The following is a 14,204-nucleotide window of genomic DNA, read 5'->3' on the forward strand; positions in this document are numbered from 1 at the left end:
ACTTTTTGTAACACTGTTACTTGTCAGACTACAAGGTTTTATGGTATCTTTCCCACTTTCTGTGGTTTGTTTTGTGCATATCCTTTATTGTGCAAAAATGCGAAACAAAAAGCACACTGCTATTAAACTCTTCCACATGAACAAGTTAAATTACAATATTTTTTAAATATTTTGATGAACTTGGGTACTGTAATGTTCTATTATCTGAGGATCCTTGGTTTCTGAAAGTCAGACTTACCTTCCTTCAGGAGGTCACTGGTGAAATTTTTACATTTTTATAGAAGTGAAGTGGGAAAGTCTCTTAGTACCTAAATTTTTCTATATTCTAAATTCAGTTGACAGAGATGCCAAAGTTCATTTTAGTGTTGGTATATGTTTGGTAAATAAATACAATGAAAATATAAAATCTTTCTATGCATCAATTAATGGATAACTAATATTTTTATTTTTCAGCATTGAAAGGTATATTGAAATAAATCAGCAGTTCTCTGAAGTTTCTGTACTTAAATATTGCAGAGACACTTGAACTTGTCCTATACTCTCAGGACATTACCATTGGGCATTGACAACTAGACCAGAAGAAAAGATAAGGTCAACATCACTAATGCCAGCAATTTTTACTGGGATATCAGACTCTCAATTCTAGCTAAATGAGTGCTCACTAATGTCAAACAGGCAAGTGCTACAAATAGCACCATTTTTATATTATCCAGATTAAAGGAATGAGGCTTGATTCTATGGAAAGCAGCTGATCTACCTGTGACTAGATTTGAGGATGAGCACATGTGAAGAGGTTTCTGAGGAAGTAGCACATCAGGTTGTGAAATCTGTCTTTGTTATTGAGGACACAAGCAGGAACCTCATTCCTTGCCTTCAAAATGGGGCTGATGAAAGGGAAAATCATACTGAACCTCTGCTTAAGAGGCCTTGTTTGTCTCCAGAAGTTGATTCAACTCCTTGCATATCAGCTGTTGCATTCCCACTACAGGAAATACAGCAGAGCTTTGATTTGGTCACAAGCACAGTCACACAAATGGCAGGTGAAGAGGTTGCTGCAGCATCTATGATGCCATTCCAGATTATACAGAATGTCACTCCACATGAAGTATTTTCATTGGCTAATGTGGAACAGTCAATAGTTAGCCAAACATGGTTCACAGGTAAAGAAGTTAAGGATGCTCTAGCTAACCAAGGACATAAATGGAAGCAGGGGATGTGGACTAAGGAAGAAACAAATATTTTGATGAGCAACATTGAACAGTATATGAAGGAACATGGAGTAGAGAATCCTGCAGAAATCATTTTTAAGATGTCAAAGGGTAAAAGAAAAGATTTCTACAGGTCTATCTCATTTGGTCTGAATCGACCTTTGTTTTCAATATATAGAAGAGTAATCCGAATGTATGATGACAGGAACCATGTGGGTAAGTACAGCCCTGAGGAAATAGAGAAGCTTAAGGAGCTCTGGCAGAAGCATGGCAATGACTGGATAACAATAGGGGCCGCCATGGGAAGAAGTCCGTCTTCTGTCAAAGATCGGTGGCGACTAATGAAGGATGCTTGCAACGCGGGGAAATGGACCGAAGAAGAAGAACAGATTCTTGGAGATGCGGTTCATGAGTTGACAGGCACGGAGGTGGATGAGAAAGTCACTCAGGGTGTGTGTTGGGCAACAGTGGCTCAACAAGTGGGTACTCGCTCAGCAAAGCAGTGTCGTGCTAAATGGCTCAATTATCTGAACTGGAAACAGACTGGAGGTATTGAATGGACAAGGAAAGATGAAGTCACTCTCATCCTCAGGCTAGCAGAGCTTGATGTAGCTGATGAAAGTGAAATTCGCTGGGATGAATTAGCTAAAGGATGGGAGAGTGTTCGTTCACCACAATGGCTGCGAAGTAAATGGTGGAACATCAAAAGACAAATTACAAATCACAAGGATTTTGCATTCCCCGTCCTAGTAAGATGTCTTCAACAAGAATATGAAAGACAAAACGCAAGCCTCAGATTTTGGAAGAATAAATCTGGATCTGACATGTCAGAGAGCAACCCTGATATCAGTGTTCAACAAGTCTCCTTTGGAGTCACAAGTATAGAAGATAATAACACATCTATCTGTCCAGTCCCCATGACAGGATCGCAAATTACACTCCAACTCCTTCCCAGGTCCTTAACAGACTTACCTGCTGCTGTTGGTGACTCTGAATCTGTAACCCTGCCCACTGGACCACAGTAGATATTTGAGATTCTCCCCTATTTCCATTTTTGTTCCCTCACCTTGCACCTATTGTCTTCAAACAAGTTCAACTCATTGTCTTCTATTAACTCTGACCACTTGTACCACAGTAAACATAACAGCTGCTGCACCTGCATCTCCTAACTGATCACATTTCACCCTTTATCCCTCAAGCATCCTGTGGAGTATTCCAGTCAAATTTACCTGAAATGTCATATACAAAGAATCATCTGTTGCTGAAAAGTGACATTGCTTTTTCCACATCCCAAGCAGAATTTTCAGTCCATAGTATCACCTACATTTTTTTCTGATTTTCATGGACTACTGCTCATTCAAAGCAAAAGATAAATCACTGAAAGAATTATTTAACTATATGGCTCTGTTGCCATAATTTGATGATGCTCTTATTTATAAATTCAGAGGCCCAAACAGCATAGAATTAATGAACTGTGCTAAGAGTTCAACAGAAGAATTCCCCAACACCAACCAATATAATAAATTCACTCAGATTTATTGGGTGCTTGTGTTTCTGAGGAGTTAGTCACTCAGCATAGTAGAGCAAGTGCATTAAACAAGTGATACCAAAACCATGGTTTGTGCTCCTTCACTTCATGGCTTGATCAAGGCAGGGGATTTTACATGTACTAAATCAGTTTTGCCTGTCAGAGCACTATGTCTCATAATAAAAAACTACTAAATATCAAATACGATTGATTCTCCTTGGGCATCCTTCTTTGTATAGACTTTTAAGGATATTGGACTTGTCTAATGTTACTAGTGTATGCTTATGAACATGCAAAGATGTCAAAGATATGTTATAGTGTCACAGAGGAACAAAAGAAATGCCCAGGAGACATCATTGACAGCAATGAACATTATGTCTATGCCCTTTTTTCACTATTTTCAATATATTTCACATCTAATTTTATGACAGTTTGTGAATGGACAGATTAATTGCACATATCCCTGTGTTAATGCCATCAGCAGGAAATTACTTTTTATACCAGCTATTGGAAATTGTTCAAGTAACCAAAGCTTAACTGCAGTAAAATTTATTCCTATATCTCTGACATGGTAGTAATTTGAGGCTAAATGAGGTTTGATTAAATTTCACACAAGTCCTAACAACATAGGTTAGTGCTTACTGTTTATAAATACAGGGGTTTGTAGATATAATTTGTGGTAGTTACTCTTAGTTAACCCATTGTTGACAGCTGGAGCTGATTTATGTAGAAAAAAGTAGAAAGTTAGTAAAGAAAAGTCATTACAGTTTTGCTGTTCCTTAAGAGAACATGAGTTACTAACCAAATCCACTAGTAGCTAAGAAGTTTCCAACCTCTCATCAAAAAACACTAGTTTATACTTAGCACACTGAACTAAAACTAAGTGGAAAAAGAGGTACACTATCTGTACCTGATAACCAGGGCACTTTATTACATGTTATATATCATATTATATATTTTATACATATCATGATATTACATATCATATACATATTATATATCAATTACACAGAATTTAAAGAAGGAACTTGAGTTGTACCTTCAGGCAATCTGCTTCATTGATGTCATCTTTAAAGACAAAGTTTACATCTGTAACAAATGGAACAGATCAATATTCATTCCTACTGGTTATGCTTAAACTGTCTTCTACATTCTAATAGACATGATTGCTGTAAAAATTCAGAAAAGTATAGTAATATAATTTTATTATTTTTAATTACAGGCATAATAAACTATTTCACATTAACAGACTATGAAAAGTATAAGAAATGTTGGCTGGATATTGAACAATTTGTGTGTGTTCAATTTAAGAAGAATTGAAACTATCTTCTTACAATGAAAATATTTAAGATACGTTTTTGGGTGTTTGTTGAAAATTTTGTTCTACATGAAGGGATGATTAGAACAATCATGTAGACTTCTGTCATGATAAAATGTTCAGTATTTTAGGACACAGAATTTGTTAAGAAAATTGAAGGTCATTGGGCTGTTTCCTCCTCTATACTGCCCACACAATGCATTGTTCAAAAAAATTCCCTATTATATATCAATGAGTAATGTAGAGTGGGTAGAGTAGGGCATACACTGATCTCAATAAAATTACTGGTCATTTCTGAGTACTAAAATACTTTTAGTCATGTATATTCCTGAGAGTCTTCTCTTTACCTTGGTATCTCACCTGACGCAAATGATTATATGTTTTTACCAATGTTTATGGATATTGCCACATATATCAAAAACATAGTAAATATATATTTTCTTTCTTTTTTCTCCTCTCTCTCTCTCTCTCTATATATATATATATATATATACATATATATATATATGTGTGTGTGTGTGTGTGTGTGTGTGTGTCTGTGTGTGTGTGTGTCTGTGTGTGTATGTGTGTGTGTGTTAAAGAATGAATGCAGGTTAAAATGACTGCAGTAGATTACAGATGCGTCAGAATCAATCTAATATAAGTCCAAGTTCTTATATTCAGTTGACAAGACAAATAAATGAGGAGCAACCCATTGAAATTGTTGCTATCAGCTTTAAATATGATTCTGAAGAAATCAAGGTAAAAGGACAGAGCATGATCCAAAGCAAGAAATGGATCATATGCTGGTGTATACATACAAAATGAAGAAAGGTAGACAGATGATTCTGCTGCATCAGCACAAAGGAATACAAGGGATTGTGGAATCTCTTGTCCTTTATCTTCTTACTGGTATTAAATGCTGGATGAAGGTGGATCCATGACAATACAGTAGTTACATGTCCCTCACTTAATGGAATCTTGGTGATATAGTTTGACCTTTTTCTCAATCTGGTGTGTCTAGTGTTTTCTAAAACTGAGTTTCCTTGATAGAATTTCAGGATGCTTATATAGCTTCACGGTTCTAAGATGGTCCAAATATTATGTAAGTTAGCTAACTTTCTACTCACATAAATAAGCAATTAAAAAATCTTTACTGAATGGACGGTGGGGCCTAAGTGATGCTGCAGGTTTTAGGTCTACCCGTGTGGTTCAGTCATACTTACCCTTAAAACAGACTCAAACATGTTTTAAAAACATAGTCTTTGAGGGCAATGCCACAGACTGAAATGGCAATATTTTATACAATATGGATTAACTTAGAGTAGGGCAGAGAATGACCTCAGCAAAACTACTATTTCATGTATTAAAAGACCTGTGATCTATTCAGAATAGGACAGAGAACAGACTCAAGCAATGTTTGAGGAGAATTTATTAATTTTTTTAAAGAAAAAACTCCAGAATGGACAAGCTGCATATTTAATAGGAGATTGGGATTTACAGTAGGAGAAGGAATATGATTTATTTGTGAATCTATGTGACTTATTCTGCTGTGAATAAAGACAATGTTTATTTTAAAATTGATGTTATCTAGAAATTCAGGAATAGGACTTAGTTCTCTAAGTAATTAAAATGTAGACAAAAGTGTTTTTGCAAATTCTTCTTGAGAGTTGTCTTAGTCAGGTTTTTTATTCCTGTACAAAACATCATGACCAAGAAGCAAGTTGGAGAGGAAAAGTTTTATTCAGCTTATACATTCACATTGCTGTTAATCACCAAAGGAAGTCAGGATTGGAACTCACACAGGGCAGGAAACAGAAGCTGATATAGATGCCATGGAGAGATATTACTTACTGTCTTATTCTCTTATAAAATCTAAGACTACCAACCCAGGGATGGCACCTCCCTCAATGGGCTGGGTCCTCCCCTGTTGATCACTAATTGAGAAAATGCCATACAGCTGGGTCTCATGGAGGCATTTCCTCAACTGAGGCTCCTTTCTCTGTGATACTTTCAGTTTATGTCAAGTTGACACATAAAACCAACCAGTACAGGAACCTTGCCAGATATAGCACATGATACTAGACAAATTAGGTTTTCTTAAGGTCCTTAGTCTTACAATAGAAGAATTTTAGAAAGAACTCTCAAGGACAGAGAACAGACTCAAGCAATGTTCGAGGAGAATTTATTACTCTTTACAGAAAAAACTCCAGAATAGACAAACTGTAAATTTAATAGGAGATTGGGATTTACTGGAGGAGAATGTATGTGATGATCTGGCATGGAGGTTAGTCACTTTGTTGCAGGCAGCCCAAAGGTAGCAGCCATGAGAAAAAGAACAAGGAAGCTTATATATAGGACTATAAAATACTTAGATTTTGGCTAGCATCTAAAGAAATAAAAAACAAAAGGAAAAAAATAATAATTATGACTTTCCCAGTAAGAACTCAGAAATATAGACAGACTTGGGAAGGCCCTGTGATGTTCACAACTATTTCATAAGAGCCCAGGGAATTGGGGAGGAAAAGTATTCCATCATTCCAGGAATAGTCTCCTACTCATTCCTGACATATTAATAAGCCTTATGGAACATGTCTCTACCTAAAGATAAATTCCATTCGTTATAAGATTCACCAGTATCACTCTCATTGACTCATGTATTGAGCTTCACAAAATGTGCTAAAACATCACATCATTAAGGGAGAAATAATTTAGACTAGCACTAATTCCCCATGCCATATGTTGGTGTATTGTGAGGTGGTTACTGCTGTGCATTAAGATTATTTATTCCACTGATTCCAAGAAGTACTTGGTGACAGGAATCTGATTTTGTTGTCTCCTGAAAGGCTCTACCAGAGCCTTACCAATACAGATGCAGATGCTAGTAGCCACCCATTGGAGTGAGCACTTTGACAACAATGGAGAAGTTAGCTGAAGGACTGAAGAAGCTGAAGGGATTTGCTATCCATAGGATGAACATCAATATCAACTAACCACACACCCCAGAGTTCCCAGTAACTAAACCACCAACCAAAGAGTACACATGTATCGAGCTGTGGCTCTAGCTGCATATGAATCAGAGGATTGCCTCATAGAGAATCAATGGGGAGGGGAGGCCCTTGATTCTGTGGTGGCTCAATGCCCCAGTGTAGGAAATGCTAGGTTAGTGAGGCAGGAGTGGGTAGGTGGGTGGGGAGCTCTCTCTTAGAATCAGGGGTCGAAGGCAGGACACAGGATGGGATTTGGAGTTTGTGGAAGGAAAACCAAGAAGGGGGATAATTTAAATAAATAAAATAATCATATATGTATGATTTATTCCTCCTGCCTGGGATCTTTCTTGCCTGAGAATATTCAGATTCCTTGCCCCCAAGTTTCCACTTGACTTATGTCGTAAGAGTAACCAGAGAAATTTTCTTCCTGTTTTAGGAGACAAGGGTCACTAATGGAGAAATACAGAATATGCCCTGTAGCCATGTTTGTGATAGCAATAATATAAGGCTTCTCAATGTAGAGGTAGTGTATCTGACTTTTGCTCTTGTAAAACCCTACACAATAAGTAAGTCTTTTCTTGTATTATGCTAGTTAGTCTGTTTGCTTATATGCTTATATTTAACAGTCAGTTATATTGTTTAATTGAAAGCTTGTACAATATACATTTAGTAAAATTGTAGTCTATGAAATTATAATATGGGCTAGAGATATGGTCAGCAATTGAGGACATTGGCTGCTCTTCCAGAGGACATAGGTTCAATTCTCAGAATACATACTGTGACACAAAACTATCTATAACTCCAGTTAAAGGAGATCTAACAATCTATTTTGCCTTCACTGGACATTGGACGTACACAAGCTGCATAAACACACATGGAAATTAAAAAACACACAACTGAGGTACAATGCTGACAGGCTATTCATGCAGTGAGAGCTCCTAAACTCAGGAGTCAAAGTGCTCTCTCGACTTGACTCATCCGGTCTTTTATTCAAATCATACAAGGAAGTTAGGTTACAGAGCTCCTAGGGGTATGGTTAAATGCTTCTCTATTTTCCTGTGCCAACATTTTCTTGTGATTTAGAGTAATACATATGTAGAACAATAAAAAAGAACCATAAATTATCAAAGTAAGAGTTTTGTAGCAAGCACTTTTTTTTAAATCTCCTGACAAATAACTCCAGTGAGGTTGAACGCAGCAATATTGCAGTTACAAAGTCAGTATCTTTCAGACATGTGCAAGACAGTATGCTTTCATAAAAATTCAAACATGAGGTCTTACTGCTAGCCTGCAGTCTTTGTAATTCTTCCTGGGCCTAACCTACACACCATCTATTTATTCCCCCTGGCTGTTCTAACTTTCTATATTTTAATTCTACATATAGATACTTAATTCTCTTTTATTTGGGAATACAGTTCCATGGCAATGTGCTCCATGGTGATCCTAAAAATAAGACAAGGTCATGTTCCTTCACCAACAGCCCTTTCTAATACTGAATCCCATACCCTAATCTCACAAGATCTCCAATCTGGGTCAAACATCCAGGACCCAACCTGTCTGTCTACAAAAACATTCTCACTTAACCTGTTTGGAGAAATCTTAGGGACCTGCAACCATCATCCCTAACCCAAAGGAAACTATTGCTGACTTTGTGGGAACTATCTCTATGTTATTCTATCCTCAGTTTTGTGATAAAAAATGGCCCGGTTTTATTATACGTAATTGAGACTAAGACTAGGGGAACAGCTGCAGATTTATTCATATCTGCCAGTGGCTCTAGGATACTTTTATTTCTACTTCAAACGAGTGATGAACCATAATATATCAAACTTTCTCAAGATGTTGTAACTATCACCATATCTAATTTTATATTGAGTGGAATTTCCCAAAAGCTATAGAGCTTCTTCTATATTTATATTTCTCTTGAATTCATAAACAACTTTTACTTTAATGAAACTGATTAACATCTATTTCCTGGATATCAAGCAGGCTCCTACTAGGTGTTGCAATGTCACTAAATACTAGTTTAATCAAGGAAGGAGGAAATAGAAGGAACATTAAATAGATAAAGAGAAAGCTAAGTTCTAAGAGTAGTTGCCAAAATGACATCATGAGGTGCTTGCACCAAAGAAGCAGGCCTTGGGACCTCACAGTACTCATACTGGCTCTCACAAGATGCCATAACCTTGTGCTCTGAAACATCTGGGTATCTACCATTAGAAGAGCAGAATTGTGAGAGTAAAATAATACATCTCTAAGAACAGGTAAGTTGCTAGCCATTACAAGTCATTTCAAGTTCATATCATGATTGTCTTTAATGACATAATTTTATGTAATTTTGATAACATTATTCATATGAATAGAAATGAAAAGCTAGTATCAAGAAGATAATATTTAAATAGCTTAATGTAATATAGTAAATATCCTTTGTGATGGTTTGAATAAAAGGGCCCTTATAAGCTAATGTATTTGAATGCTTGGTCCCAGTGGGTTAAAAATTTTTGTGAAGGATTTGGAGGCATGGCTCTGTCGGAGGGTTAGGTGTTGAGGTTACCAAGGATCATGCCATTTCCAGTTAGCTCCTTCTCTTCAGCTACTGCTTCAATGACATGCTTGGCTGCTGTCATGTTCCAAATCATGATGATCAAGGACTTAGCATTTGAAACTGTAAGCCCTCAATAAAGACTCTTTTCTGTAAATTGCCTTGGTCTTGCTGCTTTGTCCCAGTAATTTAAAAGTAACTAAGATATTCCCTCAAATAATATCGGCATATCTGATTCACAGAGAGACATAGGCTAAATAGAGTTGTAGCAACATTCAGAGGCTATTATTTGATGGAAAAATTCATTGCCTAGTTAATCCTCAAATTAGGTTATTTGCTAATCCAGAGTTGCTTGTTCATATTTGTTATGATCTATAGATATATGTATTCTGTGCTTCATCAATAGGTATATTCTCCATTAACAACCCAAACATTCATATAGCCATGAGACCCCATTAAGTGCTGATTTAACACTTTACTCCATTTTTCTTGTATATACTGTTAATATCTAAGATTATTGTTTTAGTCATTTTTCTTTTGCTGTGATAAAAACTGCGACAGATGAAATGTATAGAAATGATTTATTTGGGGCTTATGGTGCAAGCAAATTAGAGTCTATGATAGTAGAGTAGATATAACAAGTGGCTAGAGCCATATCTGAGAAGTCACATCTTGAACCAAAAGCAAGAGGCAGAAAGAGATACGTCAAAATGACATGAAGTCTTCAAACACACCACCACTGACATACTTCCTCCAGCAAACAGCCATAAACAAGGGATCAAATATTCAAGAGTCCAAGACATACAGGCGTATCTTATTAAGACTGATGCATTCCACTTGCTAAGCCCCACAGTCTTATGACCATATCATAATGTAAAATTCAATTAGTCTAACTTCAAAAGTCTCCATAATCTTTTAAAGTCTAAAAACTGTTTAAAGGTCTATAGTCCAAGTCGATTCTGAGACTCAATCCAAAAATCAACTGTAATCCCCCTGTAAAATACCATGAATTACATATTTCCAACATAAAATAATGCAGAATATATATTAGAATAAACAGAATACAAGAGTAGTGAGGGAGGACTAAACAAAAGCAAAATGAAACACACTGGAGCATACTTCAAATTCTGTGTCTCCATGTATCTCAAAGAGTTGAGATGGCTCAGCCCTTCCAGCTTTACTGCAAGCAGCATATTGCTCTTGGACTGGTTCCATTGCCTGCATTCAGTTTCCTCGGCAAATGTCTCATGGCTCTGGCTTTACTAACATTATAGGGTCTCTAAAATACCAAACTAATTTTAAGGCAGCCTTTTGCCCTCTCAGGGCATTCATTCACAGACTGTATTGACATCTACCTGGCATCAACATATTTCTTAAACTATGGAAAAAATGACTCATGTAGTTTGTATCTTTAATGGTACTATACCAAGACTATATGGATAGCACTGCTGAATTTTCCTACCAGTTTGTCATACAGCCTATTCTCCTTGAAGTAACTTTTGTTTTTTTTTTTTTTTTTTGTTACTTTCTCAGTGCAGAAAATCTCTTAGCCTTCTGCCTTTCCAAAACTAAAAAGCTAGCTGGGTGACTTCTTGTATTAAGAACATTTTCCCTTTATTCCAATGCACATTAGGCTCATCATTAATCATATCATTCTCCTGAATAGTGTCAGACTTTCTACCAGCAAAAACTTTACATGTTGCATTAACCTTATCAGTGTCTGTTTCCTATGCAAAATGTACATTTGTATTTCTTTCACTTCTATCAGATTCTTTTTACTGTAAAGCCACATAAGAGTTAATTCTAAAAACCATGAAGCAGAGTCAATATTAGATTGTCTTAAAATTTCTGCCACAATACTAACTTTGGTGATGGTTGCTTTTTTGTGGCTGTGATTAAAACAGCATAACAGAGGCAATTTGTAAAAGGAGTGGATTCTTTAGGGATTATGGTACCAATGGATTAGTCTGTTATTGTAGAGTTCAGTGGGCAATAGGCAGCTAGATTAGCAGCTGAGAACTCACATGCCAAACCACAAACAAGCGGCAGAGAGAGCAAATTCAAAAAGGTGTAAATCTTTTGAAAACTTAACTAACTCCCCAGGGACATACGCCATATATCTCATACATCTTAATCCTTGCCAAACACTAGTTTGGGAACCAAATCTTGAAGTGTCTAAGATTCATGGAACCATGTCTTTCAAACAACCACAGAGATATCCTCGTATTAATTCTTCTACTATACCTCTTTTGTGATTTTATCTTAAAAGTTAAGCCTTGTTTTGGGAGTAACAGAAGGGAAATGTTTCCTATAGCTACATATATTTGCAGACATAATACCCACTTTTTGACACTATTTGGAAAGGTTATGGAAACATTAAGAGGCCAAGAATCAATGGAATAAGTCTATCACTCTGGTAAGATTTAAAGTTTTAGAAGCTGTTCCTACTTCCTGTTCTTTCCTTTTTGCTTCCTGTGTGTGAAAGAAAACTAGGGAATTATATTTGAGCTATAATAAACAAACAACTGAAAAAAATCGCATAGCATACAAGACATAGTTGTAATACTAAAACAAGTTATTTCAAATTACTTGCATGCATATCATCATGTCTTTGACCAGTCACATATATAAAACTTAGCTCTGATGGTCTTTATCTTTCAAGTTTCTTTCACCCACTCTCTTTCATTCAAAATCTTCGGAATATTTATATTGCAGTCATTTGAATTGATCTTGACTATACAGCTGATCATGTCATATAGAATAAATTAGTTCTTTCTTGCATTTCTTTTTTGAGCAGTGAGTGAATTTATCTGGTCCAGTAGGAATCAGAAAAATGTAGCTAGAATGTCTAATGTGCTGAAAATCCCTTCCCTGATGGCAATAAATGAGGATTTACATAGTCTATTAGAGAGCTTTTAGCAGAAATTTTAGGATATCCTTTAAGAAACATGTCAGCTTTTGTGGTTAAAATTCTTACCTTAGTTGATAGCCTGCTTGTGATTCCACACTGTTCTTTTAAACTACTTCTCAAGTTTTTATTTTTTTATTTTATTTTTATCTAGAGAACATATCATGAGCAAAGATATCCTTATAAATTTTTTATCATTTTTGTTAGATATCAAGAGCTTGCTGTATATGCCTTCAGTAAAATAGTGAGATCTAGGACGATGAATAATTGTGTAGTCTTGTAATCTTGAAAAATGAGCTGGGGGGATGAATTGGAATCATGCCTCAGACATGTAAACATAACAATAGTGAGATTGAAGCAATAAGGCTGTTATGAATTTCAGATCAGTCTGGAGCATAGAGTGAATGAGTTCCAGATCTGCCAGAGATACACACACTAACACCCCCTCCACACCACACACAGGGACACATGGAAGATATTTTATAAACATATCAGAAAAAGGTGATTTCTTTGCCATTGGTTTGGTGCATGCACTTAGGATCAATTAATTTGAAGTAAATTTAAGGTAGCTTTTATAGGAGTGAAAAATCACAAATTAGGCTAAAATAACTGTATCAATATTTATAATATATAATTTACCATATTTAGTAACTGATAGAATCATATATGAATAACATATAAGAGTTTTAGGAAATGAAAAATTCCATTTTCTAAATAAGTGAGAGGATTTTAGAAATTAATATGTGATGCCATTTAGCTTTATTCGGCTTTCTTTTTTTTTTTATTTTATTTTTTTTTTATTATCTTGAGTATTTCTTATATACATTTCAAGTGTTATTCCCTTTCCCGGTTTCCGGACAGACATCACCCTCCCCCCTCCCCTTCCTTGTGGGTGTTCCCCTCCCAAACCTCCCCCCATTGCCACCCTCCCCACATAGTCTAGTTCACTGGGGGTTCAGTCTTAGCAGGACCCAGGGCTTCCCATTCCACTGGTGCTCTTACTAGGATATTGATTGCTACCTATGGGGACAGAGTCCAGGGTCAGTCCATGTATAGTCTTTAGGTAGTGGCTTAGTCCCTGGAAGCTCTGGTTGCTTGACATTGTTGTACTTTTGGGGTCTCGAGCACCTTCAAGCTCTTCCAGTTCTTTCTCTGATTCCTTCAACGGGGGACCTATTCTCAGTTCAGTGGTTTGCTGCTGGCATTCGCCTCTGTATTTGCTGTATTCTGGCTGTGTCTCTCAGGAGCGATCTACATCCGGCTCCTGTTGGTCTGCACTTCTTTGCTTCATCCATCTTGTCTAATTGGGTGGCTGTATATGTATGGGCCACCTGTGGGGCAGGCTCTGAATGGGTGTTCCTTCAGTCTCTGTTTTAATCTTTGCCTCTCCCTTCCCTGCCAAGGGTATTCTTTTTCCTCATTTAAAGAAGGAGTGAAGCATTCACATTTTGATCATCCGTCTTGAGTTTCCTTTGTTCTAGGGATCTAGGGTAATTCAAGCATTTGGGCTAATAGCCACTTATCAATGAGTGCATACCATGTATGTCTTTCTGTGAGTGGGTTAGCTCACTCAGGATGATATTTTCCAGTTCCAACCATTTGCCTACGAATTTCATAAACTCGTTGTTTTTGATAGCTGAGTAATATTCCATTGTGTAGATGTACCACATTTTCTGTATCCATTCCTCTGTTGAAGGGCATCTGGGTTCTTTCCAGTTTCTGGCTATTATA

General features: G+C 36.5%; 1 protein-coding gene across 2 annotated transcripts in view; it reads left to right on the forward strand.

The window, feature by feature from the left end:
* Dmtf1l2 (cyclin D binding myb like transcription factor 1 like 2) overlaps positions 1-2,943 on the forward strand; it is a 45,210-nt gene extending 42,267 nt beyond the window's left edge. For both annotated transcript variants that reach the window (XM_039100382.2, XM_063280418.1), the window contains exon 3: positions 454-2,943. In XM_039100382.2, the coding sequence (XP_038956310.1) occupies positions 776-2,233 (1,458 nt within the window). In that variant the 5' untranslated portion in view covers positions 454-775 and the 3' untranslated portion in view covers positions 2,234-2,943. The remainder of the gene's footprint in view (positions 1-453) is intronic.
* Positions 2,944-14,204: the final 11,261 nt, after the last annotated feature.

This window comes from Rattus norvegicus, chromosome X (genome assembly GCF_036323735.1).
Source record: "Rattus norvegicus strain BN/NHsdMcwi chromosome X, GRCr8, whole genome shotgun sequence".
Lineage (NCBI taxonomy): Eukaryota > Metazoa > Chordata > Mammalia > Rodentia > Muridae > Rattus > Rattus norvegicus.